Here is a 26,983-nt window from a genome sequence, read left to right as displayed (position 1 = left end):
CCTGAACCGGAGCCGCTTCCTCTGCTGGAGGATAAGGTTATGTGGACTGCACTAGAGCCGCCATACACAGTAGTTACCCACCCTACCCTCCCTTTTTTGTTTTTGTTTATTAGTAGCATTCGGAGTCTGCACCTTTGGGGGGGGGGGGGGGTACTGTCATGTCCTGACCATAGTAAGATGTTATTTTCTATGGTAGAGTTGGTCAGGGCGTGACAGGGGGTGTTTTGTGTTTTTCTATGTTTTCTATGTTCTTTGGTTCTAGTTTTTGTATTTCTATGTTGGCTTGTTTGGGATGATCTCCAATTGGAGGCAGCTGGTCCTCGTTGTCTCTAATTGGAGATCATATTTAAGTAGGGGTTTTGTTCCTGGGTTTTGTGGGTGATTATTTTTTAGTAGTGTTTGTTTCTCCTCTGCGTCACGGTTTGTTGTTTTGTCGATTCAGTTTATTTATGTATTGCAAAGTTTCACAGATTAAATAAAATGTGGAACTACACACACGTGGCACTTTGGTCCACTCCTTTCGACAGCCGTGGGGGTCTGGTTGAAACATGTAGGTATTACAGACTGGGTCAGGGAGAGGTTGAAAATCTCAGTGAAGACACTTGCCAGCTTGTCAGCGCATGCTCTGAGTACGTGTCCTGGTAATCTGTCTGGCCCCGCTGCCTTTTGAATATTAACCTGTTTAAAGGTCTCGGCTACGGAGAGTGAGATCACAGTCTTCCAGAACAGATGGTGCTCTCATGCATGGTTCAGTGTTGCTTGCCTCGAAGTGAGCATAGCAGGCATTTAGCTGTAGCTCGTCTGGTAGGTTAGTGTCACTGGGCAGGTCGCGGCTGGATTTCCCTTTATAATCTGTGATAGTTTGCAAGCCCTGACACATCCCACTCACGCCAGAGCTGGCGTAGTAGGATTCGTTCTTAGTCCTGTATTGACACTGACTGTTTGATGGCTCATCGGAGGTCATAGAGGGATTTCTTATAAACGTCTGGATTAGTGTCCCGCTCCTTGAAAGCAGCAGCTCTAGCCTTTAGCTCAGTACAGATTAGAGCCCTGCACGGGCATGAATTTTAAGGCCAAACTTTACCCATGCATGCGATGTTCAGGCCGTACCCTACCCAATTGCTTCTGCCAAATTTAAGGCCCGGCCCTGCCCGAAACCCAAAATCAGAGAACGTCCTCCATTAGCAAATCCATTAGTTGCTCCTCAGTGTCTGTCACTTGCACCCTGCATGCACTCTGCTCATGGCGGTTCTGAGTCTGTGTAGCCATAGCAACAGCTACGCTTTGGTTCTCTGCTCAATGAGAGATATGAGAGAGCAGTCAGCTGTTAGCTACTTTATCACTCTAAACTCCGACAAAACTCAATTCACATTTATTTTCTGTGAAATAATCTCTCCTGTCTTATATTCGACAAGGTTGAAGCACTTCTGACACAATGTAATGGTGTTAGATATGACTGCACTGCAGAGCATGAGCAAATGGCTCAGCTTCAAAATGTTAATGATCAGTTTAGTGATACCTGAGCCCTGCCCGTACCCTAGTTATGATGGAGAAAACAGGACCCTACCCAGCCCTAACCTGATTTAAAATGTCGGGGCTCGTTGGGCTCGGGTCGGGTAGCTCTAGTGCGGATGTTGCCTGTAATCCATGGCTTCTGGTTGGGATATGTACATACGATCACTGTGGGGACGCTGTCGTCGATGCATTTATTAATGAAGCCGTTGACTGATTTGGTAATGTTATCGGATGAATCCCGGAACATATTCCAGTCTGTGCTAGCAAAACATTCCTGTAGATTAGCATCCGCTTCATCTGACCACTTCTGTATTGAGCGTGTCACTGGTACTTCCTGTTTGAGTTTTTTGCAGGCCACTCTTGAACGTCTAAAACTTAATAGAAAGTGTATAGAAATGATAATGGTCCCATATTTTCAAATATGGCCCGCAAAAATCTTTTGACTAACAAATCAGTCCACACAAAAATCTGTGCAGCCCTCCTCTGAATTTTGCAATCCCCATGTGGCCCTTGGAATCAAGTAGTAATCAAAATATATTTTAGATTCTTCAAAGTAGCCACCCTTTGCCTTGATGGCAGCTTTGCACACTCTTGGCATTCTCTCAACCAGCTTCATGAGGTAGTCACCTGGAATGCTCAAATATAAAATATATTTTGAATCGTTAAACACTTTTTTGGTTACTACATGATTCCATATGTGTTATTTCATAGTTCTGATGTCTTCACTATTATTCTACATTGTAGAAAATAGTACAAATAAATATAAACCCTGGAATGAGTAGTTGTGTACAAACTTTTGACTGGTACTTTATGACTTTTGACTGTAAATATTACATATTGTACATTATGATTGTACATATTATTATGACTGTACATATTATGACAGTAGTGTGATGTTTGTGTGTTAGGAGGGAGTACCCTGGCGAGTTAAGCCCTAAGATGTTCCTGGTAGAGTGGAGCCGCAAGAAGAAACTGGAGCAACCACGATATGAGATGGTAAGTTGACCACTTTATATTAGCCATGGTCTTACAACATACAAGCTGTCAAAACCATTTATGTGTAGTGTTGATATATGCGTTTGGTTTCTAACAAATGTATTGTGTATGATGTTTTCAAGTACAGCGCTCTCAAGACCAGGCGTTCCAATCCATAGTTACAGTGACGAAGAAAAAGTACACACCACTCTGCGGTGAGTTTATACACTGCCTTCAGAAAGTATTCATACCCCTTGACTTATTCCACATTTTGTTGTGTTACAGCCTGAATTGAAAATGTATTAAATATATATTTTTACCCATCTACACACAATACCCTATAATGACAAAGTGAAAACATGTTTTTAGAAAATGTTTTGAAAATATATTTGTTGGCCGCATCATGCTATGGGGATGCTTTTTAGCGGCAGGGACTGGGAGACAGGTAAGGACAGGGGGAACAATGAATGGAGCCATATACAGGCAAATCCTCAATGAAAACCTGCTTCTAAGTACAAATGACCTTAGGCTTGGGGCAAAGATTTACGTTCCAACAGGACAATGACCCCAAGCATACAGCCAAAGCAGTGCTAGAATGGCTTCAGAACAATAATGTGAAAGTCCTTGAATGGCCCACCCAAAGCCCAGACTTCAATCTCATTGAAAATCTGTGGAAAGACTGGAAGAATGCTGTTCAACGCCGCTCCCCATCAAATTTAACAGTGCTTGGGAAAACCTGCAAGGAAGAATGAGGGGAAAAAATCCCCATATCCTGATGTGCAAAGCTGATAGAAACATACCCAAGACGACTCAAAGCTGTAATCACCGCCAAAGTGCTTCTACAGAGTATCAGGGGTTTGAATACTTATGTAAATGAGATTTCATTTTCAACCAATTTGCACACATTTCTAAAAACATGCTTTCACTTTGTCATTATGGGGTATTGCCGTGTAGGTGGGTGAGAAACATATTTAATCCATTTTGAATTCAGGCTGTAACAACAAAATGTGGAATAAGTCAAAGGGTATGCATACTTTCTGAAGGCACTGTAGTGAATGTGTTAGTCACCCAGGGAGTGACCCAAGTTAAACCCTGTGAATGTGATGCTTGATAACGCTGTTATAATAATGCATATTACGTAACAATGCTATAATAATGCTTAATAGATGTGTTATTAACTCATAATAATGCTAAATGACTTAACACAACACTTTCTCTTTTATTATATCCATGCAGGGAGAAGTCAAAGACATATGCAGAACGGGCTGCTGCTATAGTATGTCTACGTGTTCTGGGACTGCCAGAGGGGCGGACGGGTGAAGAGTACTCTGGGTTGGTGGGCAAGAGAAAGAGGGAGGAGAAGAGGAATGAGAAGCCAGATGACGAGGACACCACTGTAGAGTATGGAGCCAGGAAAAGACCCCTGTCTAAAAATCCAAAGGAGCAACAGCTGCGGAAGACAACAGGGCACCAGCTATTCCAAATGGTGTACAGCACCAGACAAGCACAGAGTGATACTGCACTGTGTGAAATGACTAATGCTTTACGACCGCAATAAGACGGTATGCTCCTTTTATATTAAATGGTGGCGGATTTGCAACAGGGGTCAGCTCTTGCCAGGGGGAGTGATTGATACAGTAGCGGCCATATTGTTGTGAGTTTGAGACATTGCCTACAAGAGTAGCGTACAGTGAGTAACTGAGATATTCTGTCAGCTCCCGCCCCAATAGTCAAACATCAATCAGCATGAGGCGTTCCATGCTATTTATTTTCTCTCCTGGATTATTTTGTTCATAGACAACAAGCATGGTTGGTGTTTGTGTGAAGAAGGCATGCTCTACGGGGATTAAGAAACGGCCCTATTCTTAAAAAAAAATATATATATATATATATATATATATATATCTACATTTTTTTGATTTGATAACCAAACTGTTAATTTGAGTTGTTTATGAAAAAAATGGTCAAATACGTAACAAGACAAGTATGGCAGTCTACTTGAAATCACACATTCTCCTTATGCTTGCAATACTGAATGTTTTCTGCTGTAAAGTCACGATAGAAAACCACTTATCAACTTTCAGCACCACATCATATTGACCAGAAGCAAGGCAATTATTGGTTTTGTTTTATTGCTATTGACAGGAGTGTATGTACTGTGTTATAAAAGGTGCCAGAGGAGGGCAGTACAGGAGCTGTATAAAGCTACTTAGTATTCTCAGACAGTATTTATTGTACCGCTGTCTTCTATGGGGCCTTACACAATTGTTGAAAACGTACTGTTTTTTTGCAGTTTTCATCCTTATAAAGTGGTTGTTGCTCTATCACTGTTCAACTATAAAGGTTTACGTTTTGATTGTAGTATGAGTGGTGTGTGTGTGTCTGATCACGGATGGTTTCCTTGTTTTGAAACTGTTTGCTTCTAAGGAGATAAATATTCGCATCGTTGATTGAGTGCAGTCTCTCAGAAATACATTAATTGTCTTGCCAGGTATTTTGATAGTGTAAAATGGTCTAGTAGCTTGTAGGCCTACAGTACTCTCTCACCAGCTACTGTACGCGGGGTGATGCCGGCTGTAGTATTCTGCTGACGTCACGAACGGAGCTGTCTGTTATGCTTTGTTTGTAATGTGGAAGTTTAGAGTAGACTACTAGCCTACTTCATCGGTCATCAAGAGTAACTACGGTCGAACTATTGTCTATGCGTCTTTTTTTAGTGCGAGAACTGAACTGGTGGTATCAAGAGAATATAATATCATCGTAATAAATGTCGCCTGGAGGGGACACGCATTTAGGATTCGATTTAGTTATTCCCAACTTCGGATAGGCTTCTTGTCGCTGTTTATAGTGTAAACTAAAATCATTTCCTCCTGTTGTATCGTTAACCTTTTGAATCCAGTTTTGAAACAACCCTGGAATAAAGAACTGTAAAGAACCGACTCGTAAGACCGAATGACTACTGTAAATTGTAGCGGCAATGAGGAACTGGACTTCAGACTTATTTTCGGAGAGGACGTGCAACAACAGCTAGGCCCCACAGGTGAGTTTTTTAATTATTATTATTATTATTTTTACAATGTATCCGTATTCCACAAAGCCTTAATAGAATGTTACAAAGTTATCCATTTGGTGCAAATGTTCTGTTTGTTTCGCCTTGGCTAGATTGCGGTATCTGGTCATAGAGCCGAACCACGACTGTAGGCTGCTTTCATTGACCAATATCAAATCATATTTTATTGGTCACATACACATGGTTAGCAGATGTTTATGCGAGTGTAGCAAAATGTTTGTGCTTCTAGTTCCGACAATGCAGTAATATCTAACAAGTAATCTAACAAATTCATCGAACAAGTAATCTAACAAATTCTCAACAACTACCTTATACACACAACTGTAAGGGATGAATAAGAATATGTACATATAAATATATGGATGAGCGATGGCCATGCGGCTTAGGCAAGATGCAGTAGATGGTATAGAGCAGTATATACATATGAGATGAGTGATGTAGGATATGTAAACATTATTAAAGTAGCGTAATTTAAAGTGACTAATGATAGGCATAGGCAAGATGCAGTAGATGGTATAGAGCAGTATATACATATGAGATGAGTAATGTAGGATATGTAAACATTATTAAAGTGGCGTTATTTAAGGTGACTAGTGATACCTTTATTAAGTCAATTTATTAAAGTGGCCAGAGATTTGAGTCTGTATGTTGACTGCAGCTTCTCTATGTTAGTGATGGCTGTTTAACAGTCTGATGGCTTTGAGATAGAAGCTGTTTTTCAGTCTCTCGGCCCCAGCTTTGATGTACCTGTACTGACCTCGCCTTCTGGATGATAGCGGGGTGAACAGGCAGTGGCTCGGGTGGTTGTTGTCCTTGATGTTCTTTTTGGCCTTCCTGTGACATCGGGTTCTGTAGGTGTCCTGGAGGGCAGGTAGTTTGCCCCCGGTGATGCGTTGTGCAGACCTCACTACCCTCTGGAGAGCCCTGCGGTTGAGGGCGGTGCAGTTGCCGTACCAGGCGGTGATACAGCCCGACAGGATGCTCTCGATTGTGCATCTGTAAAAGTTTGAGTGTTTTAGGTGACAAGCCAAATTTCTACAGCCTCCTGAGGTTGAAGAGGCGCTATTGCGTCTTCTTCACCACGCTGTCTGTGTGGGTGGACCATTTCAGTTTGTCCGTGATGTGTACGCCAAGGAACTTAAAACTTTCCACCTTCTCCACTACTGTCCCATAGATGTGGATCGGGAGGTGCTCCCTCTGCTGTTTCTTGAAGTCCACAATCATCTCCTTTGTTTTGTTGACATTGAGTGTGAGGTTATTTTCCTGACACCACACTCCGAGGGCCCTCACCTCCTCCCTGTAGGCTGTCTCGTCGTTGTTGGTAATCAAGTCTACCACTGTAGTGTCGTCTGCAAGCTTGATGATTGAGTTGGAGGCGTGCATGGCCACGCAGTCATGGGTGAACAGGGAGTACAGGAGAGGGCTGAGAACGCACCCTTGTGGGGCCCCAGTGTTGAGGATCAGCGGGGTGGAGATGTTGTTTCCTACCTTCACCACCCGGGGACGGCCCGTCAGAAAGTCCAGGACCCAATTGCACAGGGCGGGGTCAAGACCCAGGGTCTCGAGCTTAATGACGAGTTTGGAGGGTGCTATGGTATTAAATGCTGAGCTGTAGTCAATGAACAGCATTCTTACATATGTATACCTCTTGTCCAGATGGGATAGGGCAGTGTGCAGTGTGATGGCGATTGCATCGTCAGTAGACCTATTGGGGCGGTAAGCAAATTGGAGTTAGTCTAGGGTATCAGGTAGGGTGGAGGTGATATGCTCCTTGACTAGTCTCTCAAAGCACTTCATGATGACAGAAGTGAGTGCAATGGGGCGATAGTAATTTTGTTCAGTTACTTTAGCTTTCTTGGGAACACAAACAATGGTGGCCATCTTGAAGCATGTGTCGGCTATTGTAGCCATCTACGTAACCTAGGCTATCAATTGAGTAGCCGAATAAGCCTAGAGTAGCCTACAGATTAAGTTCAATAAGAATGTACGTTTTATATCTTTAAATGTTACGATTAAGTTCTTTTTCAGTATTGTACTGTACGATTTTAGCATGTCAATCTTTTAGCATGTCAATCTTGGTGGGGCAAACCCCCCCAATTTTTTTTTTACATGCATGCCAGCAATGCATGCCACAACACTAAACAATACATTCATTGCATTATAACGGTGACACTTGGCTATCAGCAGAGCCTTGTCTGGCAGCGAAACAGTTCATTCAGCCTCTTTTACTGCCTTTTAAAAAATATAGCTGATATGGATGACTTGCTTAAACAAATGTGGTTTCTACTGACAGTTGAGATCAACAAACTATGGCATAAGGGGACGATGAGCGGATAAGAGGCAATCCGTAATATCGATTGACTACAAGGGCGTAGTCAATATAACGGTTTGTTCAGCACTTTTGAAATGTACAGTGACAGAATTCAGACCAAGTCACAACCATAGGATAAATAAAGGGGGCATATAAGCAGACAATGGAAGCTCTTACAATATTCGATGATGACAATATTCGATGATGACATTTCTCTAAAACAGACTATAGGCTACATGTGCATCACTAAGTCAGAACAGTAAGCTAAGTTATGAGGGGAAAGGGACCACATTATTAGGGTGAGGAACATGGGTTAATAACAGCTTACTACACAACATACACTTAGTATTACTTTCTTAGCTACAGTATACATATCTCCCTGGCTTATTACATCATTTATGCAGCAGCATACAAGACATTTTTGGACTCACCTTGTTGTGCTGTGCTGACTTGAACAGGAAGGTGGCGCGGCGGTCCTTCTTGTGGGCTATAGAAAGAGGCCCAAAATCCCGACTTGGAATTCAGAGTTGGATGACCAATTCCGAGTTTTGAATGTGGCAGAAGTCATGCTGGATTGACAGCATGGCCAATGTATTTAAACTTCTCTGGCCCATGGCGTTACCCCTTTTTTCGGGATATCCAATTGGTAGTTACGATCTTGTCTCATCGCTGCAATTCCCCTACGGACTCGGCGAAGGTCGAGAGTGAAGCCGCACTGCTTCGCGACACACTGCTTGCTTAACCCGGAAGCCAGCCACACCAATGTGTCAAAGGAAGCAATGTCAAACCACCACAGAAAGCACTGAGCTAGGCTAAAACACCTGCAGTTTGGAACTGCCTTTCTCAAGAAAACAAAAAAGAGACCATGTTTGTATGCGGCTTTATTAACTCAATTATATATTTATGATATGTGACACGTATTAATGCCAAAATAACATGCAAAACAGAATAAAAATATATATAATTATTATTATTATCTTTTTTATTTTTTTATTAACTAAACAGCCCTGAATGACGCATCGCCACTGATAATAACACACCAGACATCTTGAATGACATGGAGTTTATTACAAAGTTGCATTTGATTATATCTAATCAGATCCTGGTCCAGTTTAAATTTGGATATATGCCAAATCTAAGTGTCTCAATATACAGTATCACTGTGTAATTTGTAGAGTAATCACTATTGTATTGACAACTGCCCATTTTGTCATTTGGGGGGTCTTGCACAGACATTACAGGACAAAGGCCTGGGGAAAGGGTCAAATGTCAGTGACATTGGGGTTTGTTTCGCCTTGGCTAGATTGCGGTATCTGGTCATAGAGCCGAACCACGACTGTAGGCTGCATTCATTGACCAATGTGTCGGCTACTGTAGCCCTCTTCATAACCTAGGCTATCAATTGAGTAGCCGAATAAGCCTAGAGTAGCCTACAGATTAAGTTGAATAAGAATGAACGTTTTATATCTTTAATATCTATTGTAATAGAAGAGAATAAAACATGATAGCAACCTGTTCTCCATCAGCCATTTCTCTTGTCTGTTTCCTTCCTTATTTCCAACTCCTGTAAATAGCACCCGCATCTCAGTCAGGCGCCGACACAATCTACCATCCAGCCCGAGGGGCCGTCGAGTCGGTGTTGCATCAGATAACGTTTACATTCATTACATTCATTTTGCAAATAAGTCAAGGCGAAGGGCCGTTCTTTTATGTGCTCCATATCGTGGCACATAGCCCTTTGGACATCTCACCATCTTTGCATTTTGTGTGCAGACCAGGCCAGAGCATGACAGTGTGTGGTTATGTTTGTCCTTGTGTGAACTAGTGTAGACAGTAGGCTGTGGAGTTTAAAAGTATCGACACGACCACTTATCGCAAGCATTTTCCTGATATTGTTCATGAAGATAGGTAGCCTATACTAGAGAAATGTGAAGTTTGAGATGAAATAAGTTTGCTAATATGGGTAATTTGGACCATTTGATGCTGCAATCATGAAACGAGTAGTAGTAGGATGATTTAGAAAAACACGGTGCACATGAATGTTATAAATGTATCATTCTATTTATTGTTATGGAATAAATGCAGGCAATTTATCATGATATGGAATTTTGTCCATATTGCCGACCAGCTCTAGAACGCCGCCGCTTTTGTTGCTGTTGCTCAGTTGACACCTGTGAGAACGTACAGTTAGTTAGTTGTGTGATTTAGACTGGTGAGTGCTGCTGTTGTTAATCTATCCATTGCCAAGCCACAGGAGCCCCTGCCAAACAGGTCAATCTCCATGTCTAATCTTCCCCACCGTTTCTGGAGAGACTCTGAAATGGCATTTATGACAACATTCCCAGTGGGTTAGTGATGACTAGTCTAGGCTGTCTGTGTTAAAGGGTCGATCAAAAGAGAGAGTAGTAGATAGTGAGTAGTTGATCAGAGAATTATCATTTGTTTGTCTGTTATCTCCTCTCTGGAGTAATGCAGGGAGCAATGGCACCATTTTTATCTGCTGCTGTATGCCCTAAAGACTAGACACTTTGCATTGCAAATGAACCTCCCCCTCAATTTGCCTACACTTCTATCTAGAACCAATAAGGGTTCTTCGGCAGGCCCCATAGGAGAACCCTTTGACGCACCACATTTGGTTCCAGGTAGAACCAGGTTCCCTTTCCAGAGGATCCTACGTGGAACCCAAAATAGTTCTACCTGGAACCAAAAAGGGTTATCCTATGGGGACAGCCGCAGGAGCCTTTTGGAACACCTTTTTCTAAGTGTACTTTTTTTATACCCAGGTCCAGACCCTGGTGACAGCACGCCATACTGTACCACCCAGTCTATGGTCAATCAGCCAATTGGCCAGGCCCAAGACTTACAACAGAGCCAGCAGCACCATCAGGCTGCTTCTCAACAAGCTCCTCTCCAAACCTATGGTAACTACCACCCCAGCTCCAGCTATGAAGTTCACAGTTCCAGATACTGTCCCATGGGACACCTCCCCAAGGCGTTCGACTGCCCAAGCATCCAGATCACATCTATCAGTCACAGTCACCAAGAGCTGGGCACCAGCCAGGAGGCCGTGCCCATCAGCGGGGCAGACGGCGGGGGGGAGTGCGGTCGTGAACGGTCCTGGTCCAGGGATCACCTCTACCTACCCCTGGACCCCTGTTACAGGGACTCATCGTCCCTGAACCCCAGCCCTTGCAGCAGCCTGTCCTCCAGGAGCTGGCTGTCCGACGTGTCCTCCTGCGAGTCCTTCTCTCACGTTTACGACGACGTGGAGGCTGAGCTGAACGAGGCGGCCGCCCGATTCACCATGGGTTCCCCGCTGGCCTCTCCCCTGGCCTCCCCTGGCTGCTCCCCACAAGGCCAGGCCGCGGGGGGATTCGGGGTAGAGCTGTGGCAGCAGCAGTACTTCATGAACACCCACTCCCTCTCGCCCCACCAGTCCCCTCGCCAGTCGCCCCGTCAGTCCCCCTGTCACTCTCCGCGCAACAGCGTCACAGACGAGAACTGGCTTAACCCGCGCCCCACCTCCAGGTCCGGCTCAAGGCCCACATCACCTTGTGGGAAGAGACGACACTCCAGCGCAGACGTCTACGGACAGGGACCTTCCCCCTCCCCATCCCCTCATCAGTCCCCCTGCCCCACCCCCAGCCACTCTCCCAGGGGCAGCGTAACAGAGGACACCTGGGTGGTTGGAAGCCCTGGTGCCATGGGGGCCCTCCTGTACAACCTCTCTGAGGTAGACGTTCCCTCCAAAACCAGGAGGACCTCTCAGCAGGCTCACATGGGTCTACTGCATGGACAAGGAGACTCAGGGCTGGTGCCCGAAGACCAAGGAGTCGTGTTGCCTCACCTGGACTCACCTGCAGATGAGTCTGGGTCTACTCTAAAACAGGATGGCCTTTTTGAAGAACTTTTTCTCTCGGTTCCCTCACACTTCACCTGGAACAAACCCAAACCTGGCAACACACCCCTTTTCAGGTTTGTTATTCATAATTACATAAGCATCAATTCTCACGTGTGCTTCATCATGCTAACCACCAGTTGAACACTCATTTCTGCGATCACTCAGCATGGTGCAGACATTGTACTACCATAGCAACCTTAGCAAGGCCAAGGGTCAGGAGATCATAACTAGAGGTGAAGAACAAGATACCGACCCCTATAATTTTTTAACACCAAATCTGAATGACTGTATGTTTATGAGAAATAATGTCTTGGTTGTAGTTGTTAACGCACACTGTAGCAAACATTCTTGCAATGGAAAATTAGCATTACTTATTGGGCAAGTTCAGGTAATCCCTACCTGTTTCAGTCTGTTTTCTTTCATTTGCTGTCTAATTAATATGACCCTTTGCCTTCCCACCCAGGACCTCATCCCTACCCCCACTGGACTGGCCCCTGCCCAGCCAGTTTGGCCAGTGCGAGTTGAAGGTGGATGTGCAGCCACGGGGCCACCACAGGGCCCACTACGAGACAGAGGGGAGTCGGGGGGCCGTCAAGGCTGCCTCAGGAGGACACCCTGTAGTCAAGGTTAAGAGAAAGTCTTTCCCAACCTCGTGACACCAGACCTGGGTCCAAATAGTATTTGCACGTGTAAAGCTCAATCTAGCACAGCTAAAGTATTTAAAAACACATACTATTTGAATCCAGGTCTGCATGACAAATGTACAGTTGAAGTCCGAAGTTTACATACACCTTAGCCAAATACATTTAAACTCAGTTTTCACAATTCCTGACATTTAATCCTAGTAAAAATTCCCTCTTTTAGGTCAGTTAGGATCACCACTTTATTTTAAGAATGTGAAATGTCAGAATAATAGTTGAGAGAGTGATTTATTTCAGATTTTATTTCTTTCATCGCATTCCCAGTGGGTCAGAAGTTTACATGCACTCAATTAGTATTTGGTAGCATTGCATTTAAATTGTTTAACTTGGGTCAAACGTTTTGGGTAGCCTTCCACAAGCTTCCCACAATAAGTTGGGTGAATTTTGGCCCATTCCTTCTGACAGAACTGGTGTAACTGAGTCAGGTTTGTAGGCCTCCTTGCTCACACACACTTTTTCAGTTCTGCCCACAAATGTTCTATGGGATTGAGGTCAGGGCTTTGTGATGGCCACTCCAATACCTTGACTTTGTTGTCCTTAAGCCATTTTGCCACAACTTTGGAAGTATGCTTGGGGTCATTGTCCATTTGGAAGACCCATTTGCGACCAAGCTTCAACTTCCTGACTGATGTCTTGAGGTGTTGCTTCAATATATCCACATAATTTTCCTCCCTCATGATGCCATCTACTTTGTGAAGTGCACTAGTCCCTCCTGTAGCAAAGCACCCCCACAACATGATGTTGCCACACCCGCGCTTCATGGTTGGGATGGTGTTCTTTGGCTTGCAAGCCTCCCCCTTTTCCCTCCAAACATAACGATGGTCATTATGGCCAAACAATTCTATTTTTGTTTCATCAGACCAGAGGACATTTCTCCAAAAAGTATGATCTTTGTCCCCATGTGCAGTGCAGTTGCAAACCGTAGTCTGGCTTTTTTATGGCAGTTTTGGAGCAGTGACTTCTTCCTTGCTGAGCGGCCTTTCAGGTTATGTCGATATAGGACTCGTTTTACTGTGGATATAGATACTTTTGTACCTGTTTCCTCCAGCATCTTCACAAGGTCCTTTGCTGTTGTTCTGGGCTTGATTTGCACTTTTCGCACCAAAGTACGTTCATCTCTAGGAGACAGAACGCGTCTCCTTCCTGAGTGGTAGGACGGCTGCGTGGTCCCATGGTGTTTATACTTGCGTGCTATTGCTTGTACAGATGAAAGTGGTACCTTCAGGCGTTTGGAAATTGCTCCCAAGGATGAACCAGACTTATCGAGGTCTACAATTTTTTTCCTGAGGTCTTGGCTGATTTCTTTAGATTTTTCCATGATGTCAAGCGAAGAGGCACTACGTTTGAAGGTAGACATTGAAATACATCCACAGGTACACCTCCAATTGACTCAAATTATGTCAATTTGTCATGACATCCGCAGAAGTCGGCTCCTCTCCTTGTTCGGGCGGCGGTCGACGTCACCGGCTTTCTAGCCATCGCCGCTCCATTTTTCATTGTTCCATTGGTTTTGTCTTGTTCCCTGCACACCTGGTTTTCATTCCCATATCACACTGCATGTATTTATTCCTCCGTTCCCCTCCATGTTTTTGTGTGAAATTGTTGTTATGTGGTTATTGTGACGCGCCAGGCTATGTTTCCATGTTCCGTGTTTGTGCACGTTGTATGTTTATTTGGTACATTAGCCTCGGTGAGTGTTTTTCGCGCTTTCCACTTTTGCCTTTTTGCTGGAGATTTTGACGCAGTTTGCGTCCGTCTGTTTGTTCACTCCAGCCTGAATAAAGTGTGCGCCTGTTCACAACTCTCTGCTCTCATGCACCTGACTTCGCCACCAGTACACACACACTTGACACAATTAGCCTATCAGAAGCTTCTAAAGCCATGACATAATTTTCTGGAATTTTCCAAGCTGTTTAAAGGCACAGTCAACTTAGTGTATGTAAACTTCTGACTCACTGGAATTGTGATACAGTGAATTATAAGTGAAATAATCTGTCTGTAAACAATTGTTGGAAAAATTACTTGAGTCATGCACAAAGTAGATGTCCTAACCGACTTGCCATAACTATAGTTTGTTAACAAGAAATTTGTGGAGTGGTTGAAAAACGAGTTTTAATGACTCCAACCTATGTGTATGTAAACTTCCAACTTTAACTGTATGTATAGAGGGTCACTGTCGGCTCTGACCAAGAAGATCAATATGATTGCGCTAAATTTTATGCCTGGTTCACATAACAAGTTGTGTTTTGATAAACTGCTGTTTGCAATTGCAACCTCGAGGTGTCAGTCAACGTGTGACATCCTGAGATATCAAAGTGTTCTTGTTACAATGAACTGTCTTGAGTAGGCGTTTTGTGCAATTACTCCCTCCTTGTTATTACTTGAATCAGACATTTATTTAACAATGTTATCAGGGGTTTGTGACACTTGTTCATATATTAGGCTCAGTAAATATGGGGGGTGACGTAGCTTATTCAAACCCAACCAACCATAAGAGCACTGGCGGCCCAAATCTCATACTGTAGTTTCTCGCTCTCTTGCTCTCCTTCTCTGTAAACGACAGATACATGGTAACCCTCAGACAGACAGCCTGTTATTGTAGCCCATCAGCTCTTCATTTAACACAGGAGCGTGCAAGCATGTGTGTGTGTACATGTGAGCTTTGTGTTCTGTATATTCAAGTCCACATCAAGCATTGCCTTGGAAGCCATAACTCTAGTAAACAACTAGGCTGTGCTGTGACTCGCTACATGAGAGAGGAGGGATACAAGGTGTATGCATTTAAACCCATGGATGGATCACAGCTCGTACTCTAGTTACTCCAAAGTGCTGCGCATACACCAACAACTACACCCTTTGATCTCTTACCATTTTAAGTAGTCTGTGCTTGGGGTATCACACTGGGCATCACACTGTATATCACCAGAGCGTATCACCTAACGTTTAGCAGAGCACTACTTGCCAGTGGGGCTGGAATACAATCCCTGGATCAGGGCTCAGAGTATCACCTAACATTGAGCAGAGCTCTATTTGCCACTGGGTACCGTCTAGCAGAGCACTATTTGCCAGTAGGACTGCAGTGGGACTGAACTACCATCTATGGATCAAGGTGCAGCCAGGCTGGAACAGATGCAGGCTGAGATAAGCAAAGCTTTATTAAGGCCTGGCTCTCATGTAATATATACCAGCTAGTTTATTTTGGGGTGGCTTCATTACTCTAGTGTTAAAGCCACACAGCTTCACACTGTAGTCCACTGTAATGCCACAAGCAGTGTTTCCCTGTACATTACATCACGTAGGCGTGTTGGACATTCCTCAACCTCATGCTGGCTCTTCAGGGGCACGACTTCTTTTTGGTGACCTCAAATGGTTTCAATTGGGTAATTTCATTGCAAGCAATCCAGGATGTAAATTGCATAGTGCAGGTCACATTTTAGACATTGTCTGGGCGTATTGCTGTCTGTACAGAGCTTTGGCATTGGTTTGGCATACTGTTTCTAAACAGACCCAAACACAGTTATTCAAATGTACAGTGCAGAGAACAAGAGTGCTCATAAGAAGAAGTGAAACATGGTGTATTCATATATTTGTAAATCAAATGCGGTAGAATGCATATATATGATTTCTACGGATTGGTGTCATTTACAGCTCATTGGATACAACGAGAAGCCAGTCAACCTGCAGATTTTCATTGGAACGGCAGACGATCGGTACTTGAGACCACATGTCTTCTACCAGGTGCACAGAGTAACGGGAAAGGCGGTGGCTACTGCTTGCCAGGAAAGCGTAATAAGCAGTACAAAGGTTCTGGAAATCTCTCTCCTCCCTGAAAACAATATGTCCACCAGGTACTGGTCATAACCATGTCATATTTATGTTTTCTAAGCATCACAAGGCTAAAAATAGAACATTTGTGCTTGTGATTTATTGGTATTATGATCTAAAATGTAAAATGGCTACCACTGTGAGTTCTCATCATTTTTGAACGATTTAGAACAGATGATAGCATGTTAAAAATGGGAATGGATTTTCGTCTATGAATAAGCAGATTTCTACACCTAGAACAAATAGAAATAGACAGACCATAACTATTTTGTCACGGAAATGTGGCTGCTTTCCATAATAGAAGAATCCAGACATTATTTTCTCACACTATCTGATACTTATTTGTCACTATTCAACAAACTACATTACATCATAAAATGACATGTGAAGAATGTGAACTACTTAAAGCATTATGCTCATTCTTTATTAAGGGCAGCAGGCAGCCTCGAGGTTAGAGCGTTGGGCAGTAACCGAAAGGTTGCTGGTTTGAATACCGGAGCCGAGAAGGTGAAAACAAATCTGTTGCTGTGCCCTTGAGCAAGGCAATTAACCTTAATTGCTCCAGGGGGGCTGTACAATGGCACCCTGGCCATGACCCCACATCCTGCTGGTGTCTCAGGGGGAGTTGGGATAGGCAAAAAAACACATTTCCATTACACACTTGTGTGTAATAGGAAAAATATGAGCCCCCCCAAAAGTATGATTATTATTAGCTTACTGTAAATATTAAAATGGAAATGTTTATATTGGCCTTTATATAATGTTGTCTCATGCTTGTATTTCTCCCTCTACAGTATTGACTGTGCAGGCATCCTGAAGCTGAGGAACTCTGACATTGAGCTCAGGAAGGGGGAGACAGACATCGGGAGGAAGAACACGCGTGTGCGAGTGGCATTCCGTGTGTATATCCCTCAGCCCAGCGGCAAGGTCCTGTGTCTGCAAGCTGCCTCTATTCCTGTGGAGTGCTGTGAGTACCTTTTATTCAGTAGGCCGGCCTACATATTGTAATAATAGTACCAGTCCAAAGTTTGGACACACCTACTCATTCAAGGGTTTTTCTTTATTTAGACTATTTTCTACATTGTAGAATAAAAACTATGAAATAACACATGTGGAATCATGTAGTAACCAAAAAAGTGTTACTACATGATTCCATATGTGTTATTTCATAGTTTTGATGTCTTCACTATCTTCACTATTCTATTATTCTATTCTATTATTCTACAATGTAGAAAATAGTAAAAATAAAGAAAAACTCTTGAATGCCTTCCCTGTAGCTCAGTTGGTAGAGCATGGTGTTTGCAATGCCAGGGTTGTGGGTTTGATTCCCACGGGGGGCCAGCACAGGAAAAAAAAATGTATGAAATGTATGCATTCACTACTGTAAGTCGCTCTGGATAAGAGCGTCTGCTAAATGACTAAAATGTAAATGTAAATGTAAATGAATGAGTAGGTGTGCCCAAACTTTTGACTGGTACTGTACATGCGTTCAAAGATCCTGAGTTTTTCCCGATTATGGGACTTGACCAGAAATAACCTTTATTTATATAATCTATATTAAGTTATTGGGTATAATAATTAGTTAAAGGCTATAACTTGTGGCCAGAGCTCCTCTTAAGGATCAGACCATTTTTTTCAATTTTCACCTAAAATGACATACCCAAATCTAACTGCCTGTAACTCAGGACCTGAAGCAAGGATATGCCTATTATTGATGCCATTTGAAAGGAAACAATTTAAGGTTTGTGGAAATGTGAAATTAATGTAGGAGGACATAACACATTAGATCTGGTAAAAGATAATACAATGCAAAAAACATGTGTTTTTTGAAATACAAGAGAAAGGCCATAATGTATTATTCCAGCCCAGGCACAATTTCGATTTTGGCCACTAGAAGGAAGCAGTGTATGTGCAAAGATTTAGACTGATCCAATGAACCATTGCATTTCTGTTCAGAATTTTGTATCAAGACTGCCCAAATGTGCCTAATTAGTTTATTAATACATTTTCAAGTTCATAACTGTGCACTCTCCTCAAACAATAGCATGGTATTATTTCACTGTAATAGCTACTGCAAATTGGACAGTGCAGTTAGATTAACAAGAATTTCAGTTTTCTGACAATATCAGATATGTCTATGTCTTTCACTGTTCAGTATATGTAATAGTTAAATGTAATTGGCTTGCAGCCCAGCGCTCGGCCACAGACCTTCCCCAGATGCAGAGCTGCAGTCCCATCAGCTGCTTGGTCAGTGGGGGGGAGGAGATGGTAATTACTGGCTCCAACATATCCCCCGAGTCAAAGGTCATCTTCCTGGAGAAAGGCCCTGGTAAGAGACGCTGATGCTGCCTTGACATTATAGAGTTCATAGAAAGGCTAGGGGAGAAGCCTGGTTTATCCTTTTCCCGAACCGTACTCAATTGGATATGTTCTTTCCAGCACCGTTCCAGCAACTATAGTAAAGTAGCCTTGCCTTGTGCGAGGCTCCTATGATCTCAGGGCGGATACTGTAACCACGAGTCCACCGAGTTGGTCCAACAACTATGGTGGTGCATAACCAGGCCAGCACAGTGCAGCTTTACGTGACTTGGCTCAGTAGTGTGAAAAGGGTATAAAAACGATGCCAGAAAAGGAAAATATTTTTCCATTAACACAACACAACAGTGTGTTAATTGTGATGTTTTATCTCTCCAGATGGACGCACACAGTGGGAAGTTGACGGAAAAGTTATTAGAGACAAGAGTAAAAGAGTAAGTAGAAACCTAAATTACATTATTAAAGTTAGCCTACATGAAATCGACCTCCCAAACCCTGGATCCCTTGAATAGATGATAAATAATTTGGAAACATTCTCTTTGCAGTCCAGAATCGTGGTTGAGATTCCTACCTACCACAACACCACTGTGAGCGCTGCAGTCCAGGTGCAGTTCTACGTGTGCAATGGGAAGAGGAGAAGAAGCCAAAGGCAAAACTTCACATACTTGGCTGGTGCTTCTCCACACCATTATCCCACTGCCAGTGACCATGCAGTTGTGGCTCCTCGGGTGAAGCAGGAGCTCACCGACTCAACCTATCTGTCTACTTGCAACAATCTCCCTGGCCTATATCCAACCAGCAGCAAGCAGAATTCTTCTGACGGAGCCTTCTCTCAGGACAGGCCCTTGTATGGTTCCTCTGGTGGTCACCCTGTGCCTTGTGGTCCGCCCTCCCAGCCAGTATACACTCCCTCAGGCTCCTCGCCTCTTCAGCACTCCCCTCACCTCCACAGCTACAGTCCCAGTATGGGATACCAGCGTATAAGCCCTATGCATACACCTGATTCAATGCCACCCCCTCGGACAAAGCCTGTCTACCAGGCCACACAACATAATGTGCCTTATAGTGGCCAGGCCAGCTCTCCAATGAGACCTGGTCCTGCCGCACTCCAGGTCATTCGACCTCAGTCTGCCCAGCCCAGGCCAGCTGTCTCCAGCCCTCATAGGGAAAGTGTGATGTACCAGAGCCTCATTGGACCTGATCTCTCTGTCGCCACTCTCCAGTCTGCCAGAACCCACACCCAGAATGCAACCCAGCTGCAGTCTCTAAAATACCACTGTTCCCACTCAGACTCTGACCTAGCGGCTCTACAGGCAGAGTATAATCTGAGCTACCATTCTGACAAAAACTTGCCTGCTTCGTATTCCCCCACCCCTGGAGTAGCAGCAACCTGCTCCACCTCCCCGTTAGCATCAGCCTCCTCTGGGGGTCCCCTGAGGCACCTGTCCCCCAGCAGCGCTCAAGGGCTGGCCTCTGGTATCGACCCCCAGGAGTGTCCCCCGGCACCCCATTCCCTCTTCTCAAACGACAGAGTGAGGGTGAACATCAAGCAGGAACCAGAGGAGAAGCTGCCTCACGGCTCCATGGGGCTCCAGGAGATCACACTAGATGATGGTAAGAGGCTCATATGATACACTACATGGCCAGAAGTATGTGGATTCGCTATTTCAGCCACACCCGTTGCTGACAGGTGTATAAAACAAAGCACACAGCCATGCAATTTCCATAGACAAACACTGGCAGTAGAATGGCCCGTACTAAATCAAATCAAATTGTATTTGTCACATGCGCCGAATACAACAGGTGTAGCCCTTACAGTGAAATGCTTACTTACAAGCCCTTAACCAACAATGCAGTTTTAAGAAAATACCCAAAAAATATTAAGAGATAAGAAAAACAAATAATTAAAGAGCAGCAGTAAATAACAAAAAGCGGGGCTATATACAGGGGGTACCGGTACAGAGTCAATGTGTCAATGCTGTGGCACCGGTGTCGAGGTAATTGATGTAATTATGTACATGCAGGTAGGGTTAATAAAGTGGCTATGCATAGTTAACACAGAGTAGCAGCAGCTTGTTGTGGGGGTGTAAATAGTCTGGGTAGCCATTTGAGTAGCTGTTCAGGAGTCTTATGGCTTGAGGGTAGAAGCAGTTTAGAAGCCTCTTGGACCTAGACTTGGTGCTCGAGTACCGGTTGCCAGTTGGTCAGCGCATGCTCGGAGGACACGTCCTGGTAATCCGTCTGGCCCAGCGGCCTTGTGAATGTTGATCTGTTTAAAGGTCTTACTCACAGCGGCTGCATAGACAGTGGCTGCGTACACAGTTATCCGGACCAACTGATGCTCTCATGCTTGTTTCAGTGTTACTTACCTCAAAGCGTGCATAGAAGTTATTTAGCTAGTCTTGTAGGCTCATGTAACTGGGCAGCTCTCGGTTGTGCTTCCCTTTGTAGTCTGTAATAGTTTGCAAGCCCTGCCACATCCGACGAGCATCGGAGCCGGTGTAGTACGATTCGATCTGAGTCCTGTATTGACGCTTTGGCTGTTTGGTGGTTCGTCAGAGGGCATAGCGGGATTTCTTATAAGCTTCTGGGTTAGAGTTCCGCTCCTTAAAAGCGGCAGCTCTGCCCTTTAGCTTGGTGCGAATGTTGCCTGTAATCCATGGCTTCTGGTTGGTGTATGTACGTACAGTCACTGTGGGGACAACGTCCTCGATGCACTTATTGAGAAAGCCAGTGACTGATACGGTGTACTCCTCAATGCCATCGGAAGAATCCTGGAACATATTCCAGTCTGTGCTAGCAAAACAGTCCTGTAGTTTAGCATCTGCATCATTTGACCATTTTTTTGAAGAGCTCAGGGACATTCAACATGGCCCCGTCATAGGTTGCCACCTTTCTGACAAGACAGCTCATCAAATTTCTGCCCTGCTAGAGCTGCCCCGGTCAACTGTAAGTCCTGTTATTGTGAAGTGGAAATGTCTAGGAGCAACAACGGCTCAGCCGTGAAGTGGTAGGCCACATAAGCTAACAGAACAGGACCGCTGAAGTGCGTAGTGCCACCCTCTCTACCGAGTTCCAAACTGCCTCTGGAAGCAAGGTCAGCACAATAACTGTTCGTTAGGAGCTTAATGAAATGGGTTTCCATTGTCAAGCAGCCGCATACAAGCCTAAGATCACCATGCGCAATGCCAAGCGTCGGCTGAAGTGGTATAAAGCTCTCCCCCATTGGACTGTGGATCAGTGGAAACACGTTCTCTGGAGTGCCGAATCACTCTTCACCATTGGCAGTCCGACGGATGAATCTGGGTTTGGCGGATGCCAGGAGAATGCTACCTGCCCAAATGCATAGTGCCAACTGTAAAGTTTGGTGGAGGAGGAATAATGTTCTGGGGAAGTTGTGGCCCTCTTTTCCACACAAGGTGCACTTGCTTGGAGACTCACAGTCCCTGGATTTGTATCCAAGATCTCCACATCTCCAACACTTCACCTCTGGGCAATCCTTGACATGGTTGTCCAGCCCCTGGCAGATGTAACACCGAGGGTTTTGTCCGGGGTAGGAGATCTTCCCGTTGTACGGGTCAAGGGATATTGAGTTAGGGATTGTTGTCGACTGCCCACTTGTGGTTTTGTGCACTTTGTACTTGCGTACTCCACACCATATCCCGAACTTATCCACCGGTTTCACTGCAGGTTGTAAAATAGTGCAATACCCATTTAGAAACAGTTCGACGTCATGATCTGGAACTCTTCCCGTCCAGAACTTTACAAAGACCATCTTGACGTCCAGCACAATGGAGGACTCCACTGTCCTGTCCTTCTAATTTGTGGCTGTCTCTTGGGCTAAATGGACTCCAGGAAGCGGCGTCATGGGGGTTCTTCCTTAAAGACGAGCTGTAAATCTCTCCTGTTCGGAAGTGCAACGAATCAGTAAGCATCAACTGCACAAATCTAATTGGATTGGAATAAGAGTGTCTCTCCAACATAGTCACAACTTGGTGGATCTAGATTGACGGTGTATTTCAATCTTGCCCAGTATTGACCAAAACGAGCGGCATATGTCGACCACGGATGAGCCATACTTTGGTTTGTCATGGACAACCGCGAGGTCGGCCAGACATCGTGTGTTCACCAAAATCGAATCCAAGTGAATCCAAAACATTACACTGTTGATTTTACCTGTCTCCAAGTGGCCACACCCCTCTCCAAAGTGTGCACAGTTCCTAAGTCATTTCAATGCACTTTTATGACTCAAAGATTGCTTTTTTTTCTAGCTGTGCGGTTGAGGAACTAGAGCACACTTGTATTTGTTTTGTTTGGAACACAACCCAGCAATCACACAATTACTGTTGTTGTTTACGCAATCCAAAAAACGGCCATTATAAATCGCAATTTGGGTCAGGTGAGCTTCACTTCAACACTTGTTCTATTCCCAACATGACTAACTAAGTTATAAAATAATGATCTTACAGTGTTAGGCTTTCACAGGGCAATTCAGAGAAACAGATGGTAATTTTGGTGCACATAGAAAGGAGTCATGCGTGCATTCAGATGCGTGTTCCGCTGCAAATGTTCTTCACAATAGACAAACATAAGCCCATTCTGTTCAGAACAACCCCATGGTATGAAGCCATGTCACCTTGTAACTACATCAAACATAGTGATCATAAACGTTGTCACTGTATAGGACATGAGTTTTATGATATGGAAATGTGAAGTGCATATTGGGACTCACAGGTGTTTGGCTTGCTTGTATGACATCAAATCAGTATTTATTATAATCCTCAACGTCACATCTTTCAAAATACATCGAGTCCTCTTAGTTTACAGCATTTCCCTCACTCTGTCAACAGTTTGCTAAAGTTGTCCAATTAGCGGGAGAGATGGCGGTAACTTCTAGTCATGTGCTGTGCTCAAGTTCATACAGCTCTGACATCATTTATAGCATGTTACTGTACAGCCCCTGTCTAATTTAGGTGCTTATCAGTGCCCCAATCTGCCATTTTCAACCCGTGTACGGGTATGAATGTAAAGGGCAACTGTCAATTATCTAAAAACGAGTAAAACCCACATTTTTTTCATATTGTAGCTTAGACTCTACTTTACATCACCTAAGGTTTTTGTTGTGCCAGCCATCGGTTGAGACACTTGCTCTTGAATACAGGTTTGATGTCATTTCAATCATAGAAATCTAATTCTTAGAATGGACCTATCCATTCAGACCACAGCAATTTAGCTGGTACACCATTGAAATTGTAATTGAATTAACATTTTAACTTCTAATTACTACCACAAAGATGGCCGCCGGTCCACCCATTGTCGAATGTCAACTTAAATGGTCATGTGTTTTCTATTATTTATATTTCTAGGATTTTAGTAGGTTTCTTATGAAGGATTGACAGTATAATTTAAAACAACAGATATTCCCATTCAAATCAACATTCTCTAATGTGTGGACCTCCAACCAGCTTTGTGGTACCATTTTAGTACATTGATCAGCCAAAATATGACACCCACCCTGTATTCAAGAGTATGTTGTGTCTCCACCGATGGCGGGCATAACAGAACAACCTCAGATTATGTAAAATAGGGTCTAAACTACAACATGTGTGAATTATTAATACATCTGAGTACGCGTTTTTAGATAATTGACGTTTAAGGTAAAAAAAATTACCGCAAAAAAATGTCTTCAATAGTTTGACAACTCTGTTTGTAAGCTTTTAAATGATATCAATCTGAACCATTTATCTTTTCCAGTGATGTAGACATGGATGCCTCGTGGTATGGTGGGGTATACAAAATAGGTCAACTTTGAGAACATTTATCTCCAAAAAGTCACTTTCTGAGCACTTCTACAATGGGCAAATATGTATGGAAGGTTTCATTCAAATCAAAAGAGGTGCTGTCAAAAAGTGATTGAATTCATATGGATTTACCCAGCTTAAAGTAGGGCTGGCTGTAATTACAGGCCTTTAGGGGCCAGGCGATGAACCATAAAGCTCTCAGGATCTCACCATGCCGACCTGATTTTTTAATTAATCACCTCGCGCTGGCCGGACTGTGTTTGTCCCGACAACACAGTCACTGTGGCCCAGTATTCTTGTCACCATATGCCCACTAGGTCTTTGTTTGCTCCTCTACAGGGCTGCATGGCTGCCAGCCCATGTGTGTGCATTTGTGTGTGCGTGCATGCATACGTGTGTGTGTGCGCTTGTGCACATACTGTATGTGTATGTGTGTTTGCGTGCATTATGATGTAGGTTAATTATAGGCAGAGGCCCGGATTGCTAGCTAAGGAGATGACACTTTTAACTGTGTGTATGTTAGTATAGTCTACAAACTATAGTCACATAGAGGAGGCTAAAGATACCTTTCACACTAATCTGCTTCAGTTACCGTCTGTGGCACAGCTGTCACAGGGCAGTAATGACAGACAGGCTTTCATAAGACCCCCACAACCCCCTCACTACATACGGCTTGGAAATAGGACCCCTGTCCTCTTTGAACTTGACTTTCACCCTACAGGGTTTCTGCAACTCTGATACTTAAATTATGAAACTGCGAGTTTATGCCTCGTTAGGTGAGATTAGATAATTATTTAATTGAAAGGATTTAATCAATTTTAATTTCAAATTAAAGTGATTTCATTGATGTACAGTTGTGGGATCTTTTAGTTTCAATGATTTTGTTTTTTTTAATTACTAACTTTAGGCCCTTACAATGTCTTAAGTGTTCTTGGAGGAAGGGAGCAGGTGCAGTCAAGCTGTCGGAGTTCCTGTTAGTCTATTGGTTGAAAAAAAACAGGGACAGGTTATTTCCGTTCCCTCGGTGCTAGCCTGTTTGTTTACATGTGTTGTCTATCATCTACCCTCATACGCGGCTCGGGTTGCAAACACACCACCTTTTCATGGAAAAGCTATGAGTACGGTGTACATGTGACCATTTGATCCATGTGTTTTTGTTGCACTGTAGGGAGTATAAATAGACATCACAAATACAGACTGGAACCTCAGCCTTCGACATGGATGGCACCCTTTGATAAAGCTTCAAAATGTGTTCTCACCATTCAGCCATCTCTAACCTTTAGACCGTTTTTCATAATGCGCGACATCTGCAGAGGGAGACTGTTAAAACTGAAAGAAAGCAATGTGTATCAACAATGCATGGTATTCAACGTCCGTTCCACGTCGGTTCACGTCAAAATAAGTCAATTATACATTTAGCATTACAACAAACTGTGCACACACACTGGTTGAAACAACGTTGATTCAACAACTAGAAAGTAAAAAACGACAAGAGCCTCGAAACTAAACCCCCCCCCCCCCCCCGTGTGTCTGTCTTTTGCAGTGAATGAGATCATCGATAGAGACATATCTCAGCTCAGTGGCGGTGGTGGGGCAGCAGAGTCCAATCAACCAGAACAGGATACTTATGGATGGGATACTGTGATACTCCAGTGATAATGTTCTTCCATTCTGTGGCCTTCATTCGTTTTCCATGAATCATCATCATCACTCAGAACAGGAGTTGAATTGTGCTATCTATGCATTTGGCGGTTCTATTACACACTGACCACAATATTGACGGCGAAGCTGTGGTGGTTTAACTGGTGCAATTAACCCAGTTGCTGGTAGTGCATACACCTGTGGAGGTGGTTAGACTGTAGAGAATGTACCCACTGGGCACAGATGTCAATTCAACATCTATTCCATGTTGGTTCAATGTAATTCCATTGAAACAACTGGCTCGACCAGTGTGCCCGGTGGGTATGCCTGTTTGTTTGCTTATCTAACAGTTCAGGATTTTCAAGTCAAACTAAAATATAGCTTAGGAATAAAGATGGAAATACTTCTCATACAAAGATTTTTTATTTGTTGCCCTTAAGGCACAGCTGAAATGTAACTAATTGTCTGTAAATGCATGAAAATGAGGTATTTGGTGTGGAAAGAACATTGATGTCAATGAAGAGGCTGAAAAAGGCCAAATACCAAATGCTGTGTTAATTTAATATTTATTGGTGAAATACATTCGATTGAAATTTATTTTTGATACTGTAGCTCTTGCAGTTGTATGATTCTTTAGAATAATGATACATTTTCATAACCTTCTAATGCCTGGTATTGTATGCCTATTTTCTATTTTAAGATTTTAGTTTCCAAAGAATGTACAGTATATTATCAAGAATTATATGATACTTTGGCAGTATGCTTAGGTGTGAAGTAGCTATATCAAAGTCAAAGTTATAATGAACAAAAATATAAAACGCAACATGCAACAATTTCATTGATTTTACTGAGTTACAGTTCATATGAGGAAATCAGTCAATTGAAATAAATTCATTAGGCCCTAATCTATGGATTTCAATGACTGAG

At 43.5% G+C, this 26,983-nt stretch overlaps 1 protein-coding gene across 1 annotated transcript; it reads left to right on the top strand.

The window, feature by feature from the left end:
- The first annotated feature begins 5,055 nt into the window (after positions 1-5,055).
- LOC115152297 (nuclear factor of activated T-cells, cytoplasmic 3-like) lies at positions 5,056-26,667 on the top strand. The gene is made up of 9 exons (XM_029697045.1): positions 5,056-5,530; positions 10,655-11,846; positions 12,236-12,398; positions 16,122-16,321; positions 17,093-17,265; positions 18,487-18,627; positions 18,993-19,048; positions 19,160-20,228; positions 25,959-26,667. Exons 1-9 carry the CDS (start codon positions 5,443-5,445, stop codon positions 26,069-26,071), a joined length of 3,195 nt encoding a protein of 1,064 aa, XP_029552905.1. The 5' UTR covers positions 5,056-5,442; the 3' UTR covers positions 26,072-26,667.
- The last annotated feature ends 316 nt before the right edge of the window (positions 26,668-26,983 follow it).

The sequence above is a fragment of the Salmo trutta genome, chromosome 17 (assembly GCF_901001165.1).
Source record: "Salmo trutta chromosome 17, fSalTru1.1, whole genome shotgun sequence".
NCBI classification, from domain to species: Eukaryota; Metazoa; Chordata; class Actinopteri; order Salmoniformes; family Salmonidae; genus Salmo; species Salmo trutta.
Note: the sequence above shows the minus strand (reverse complement) of the source record. Positions and strands in the feature narration are given on the sequence as shown.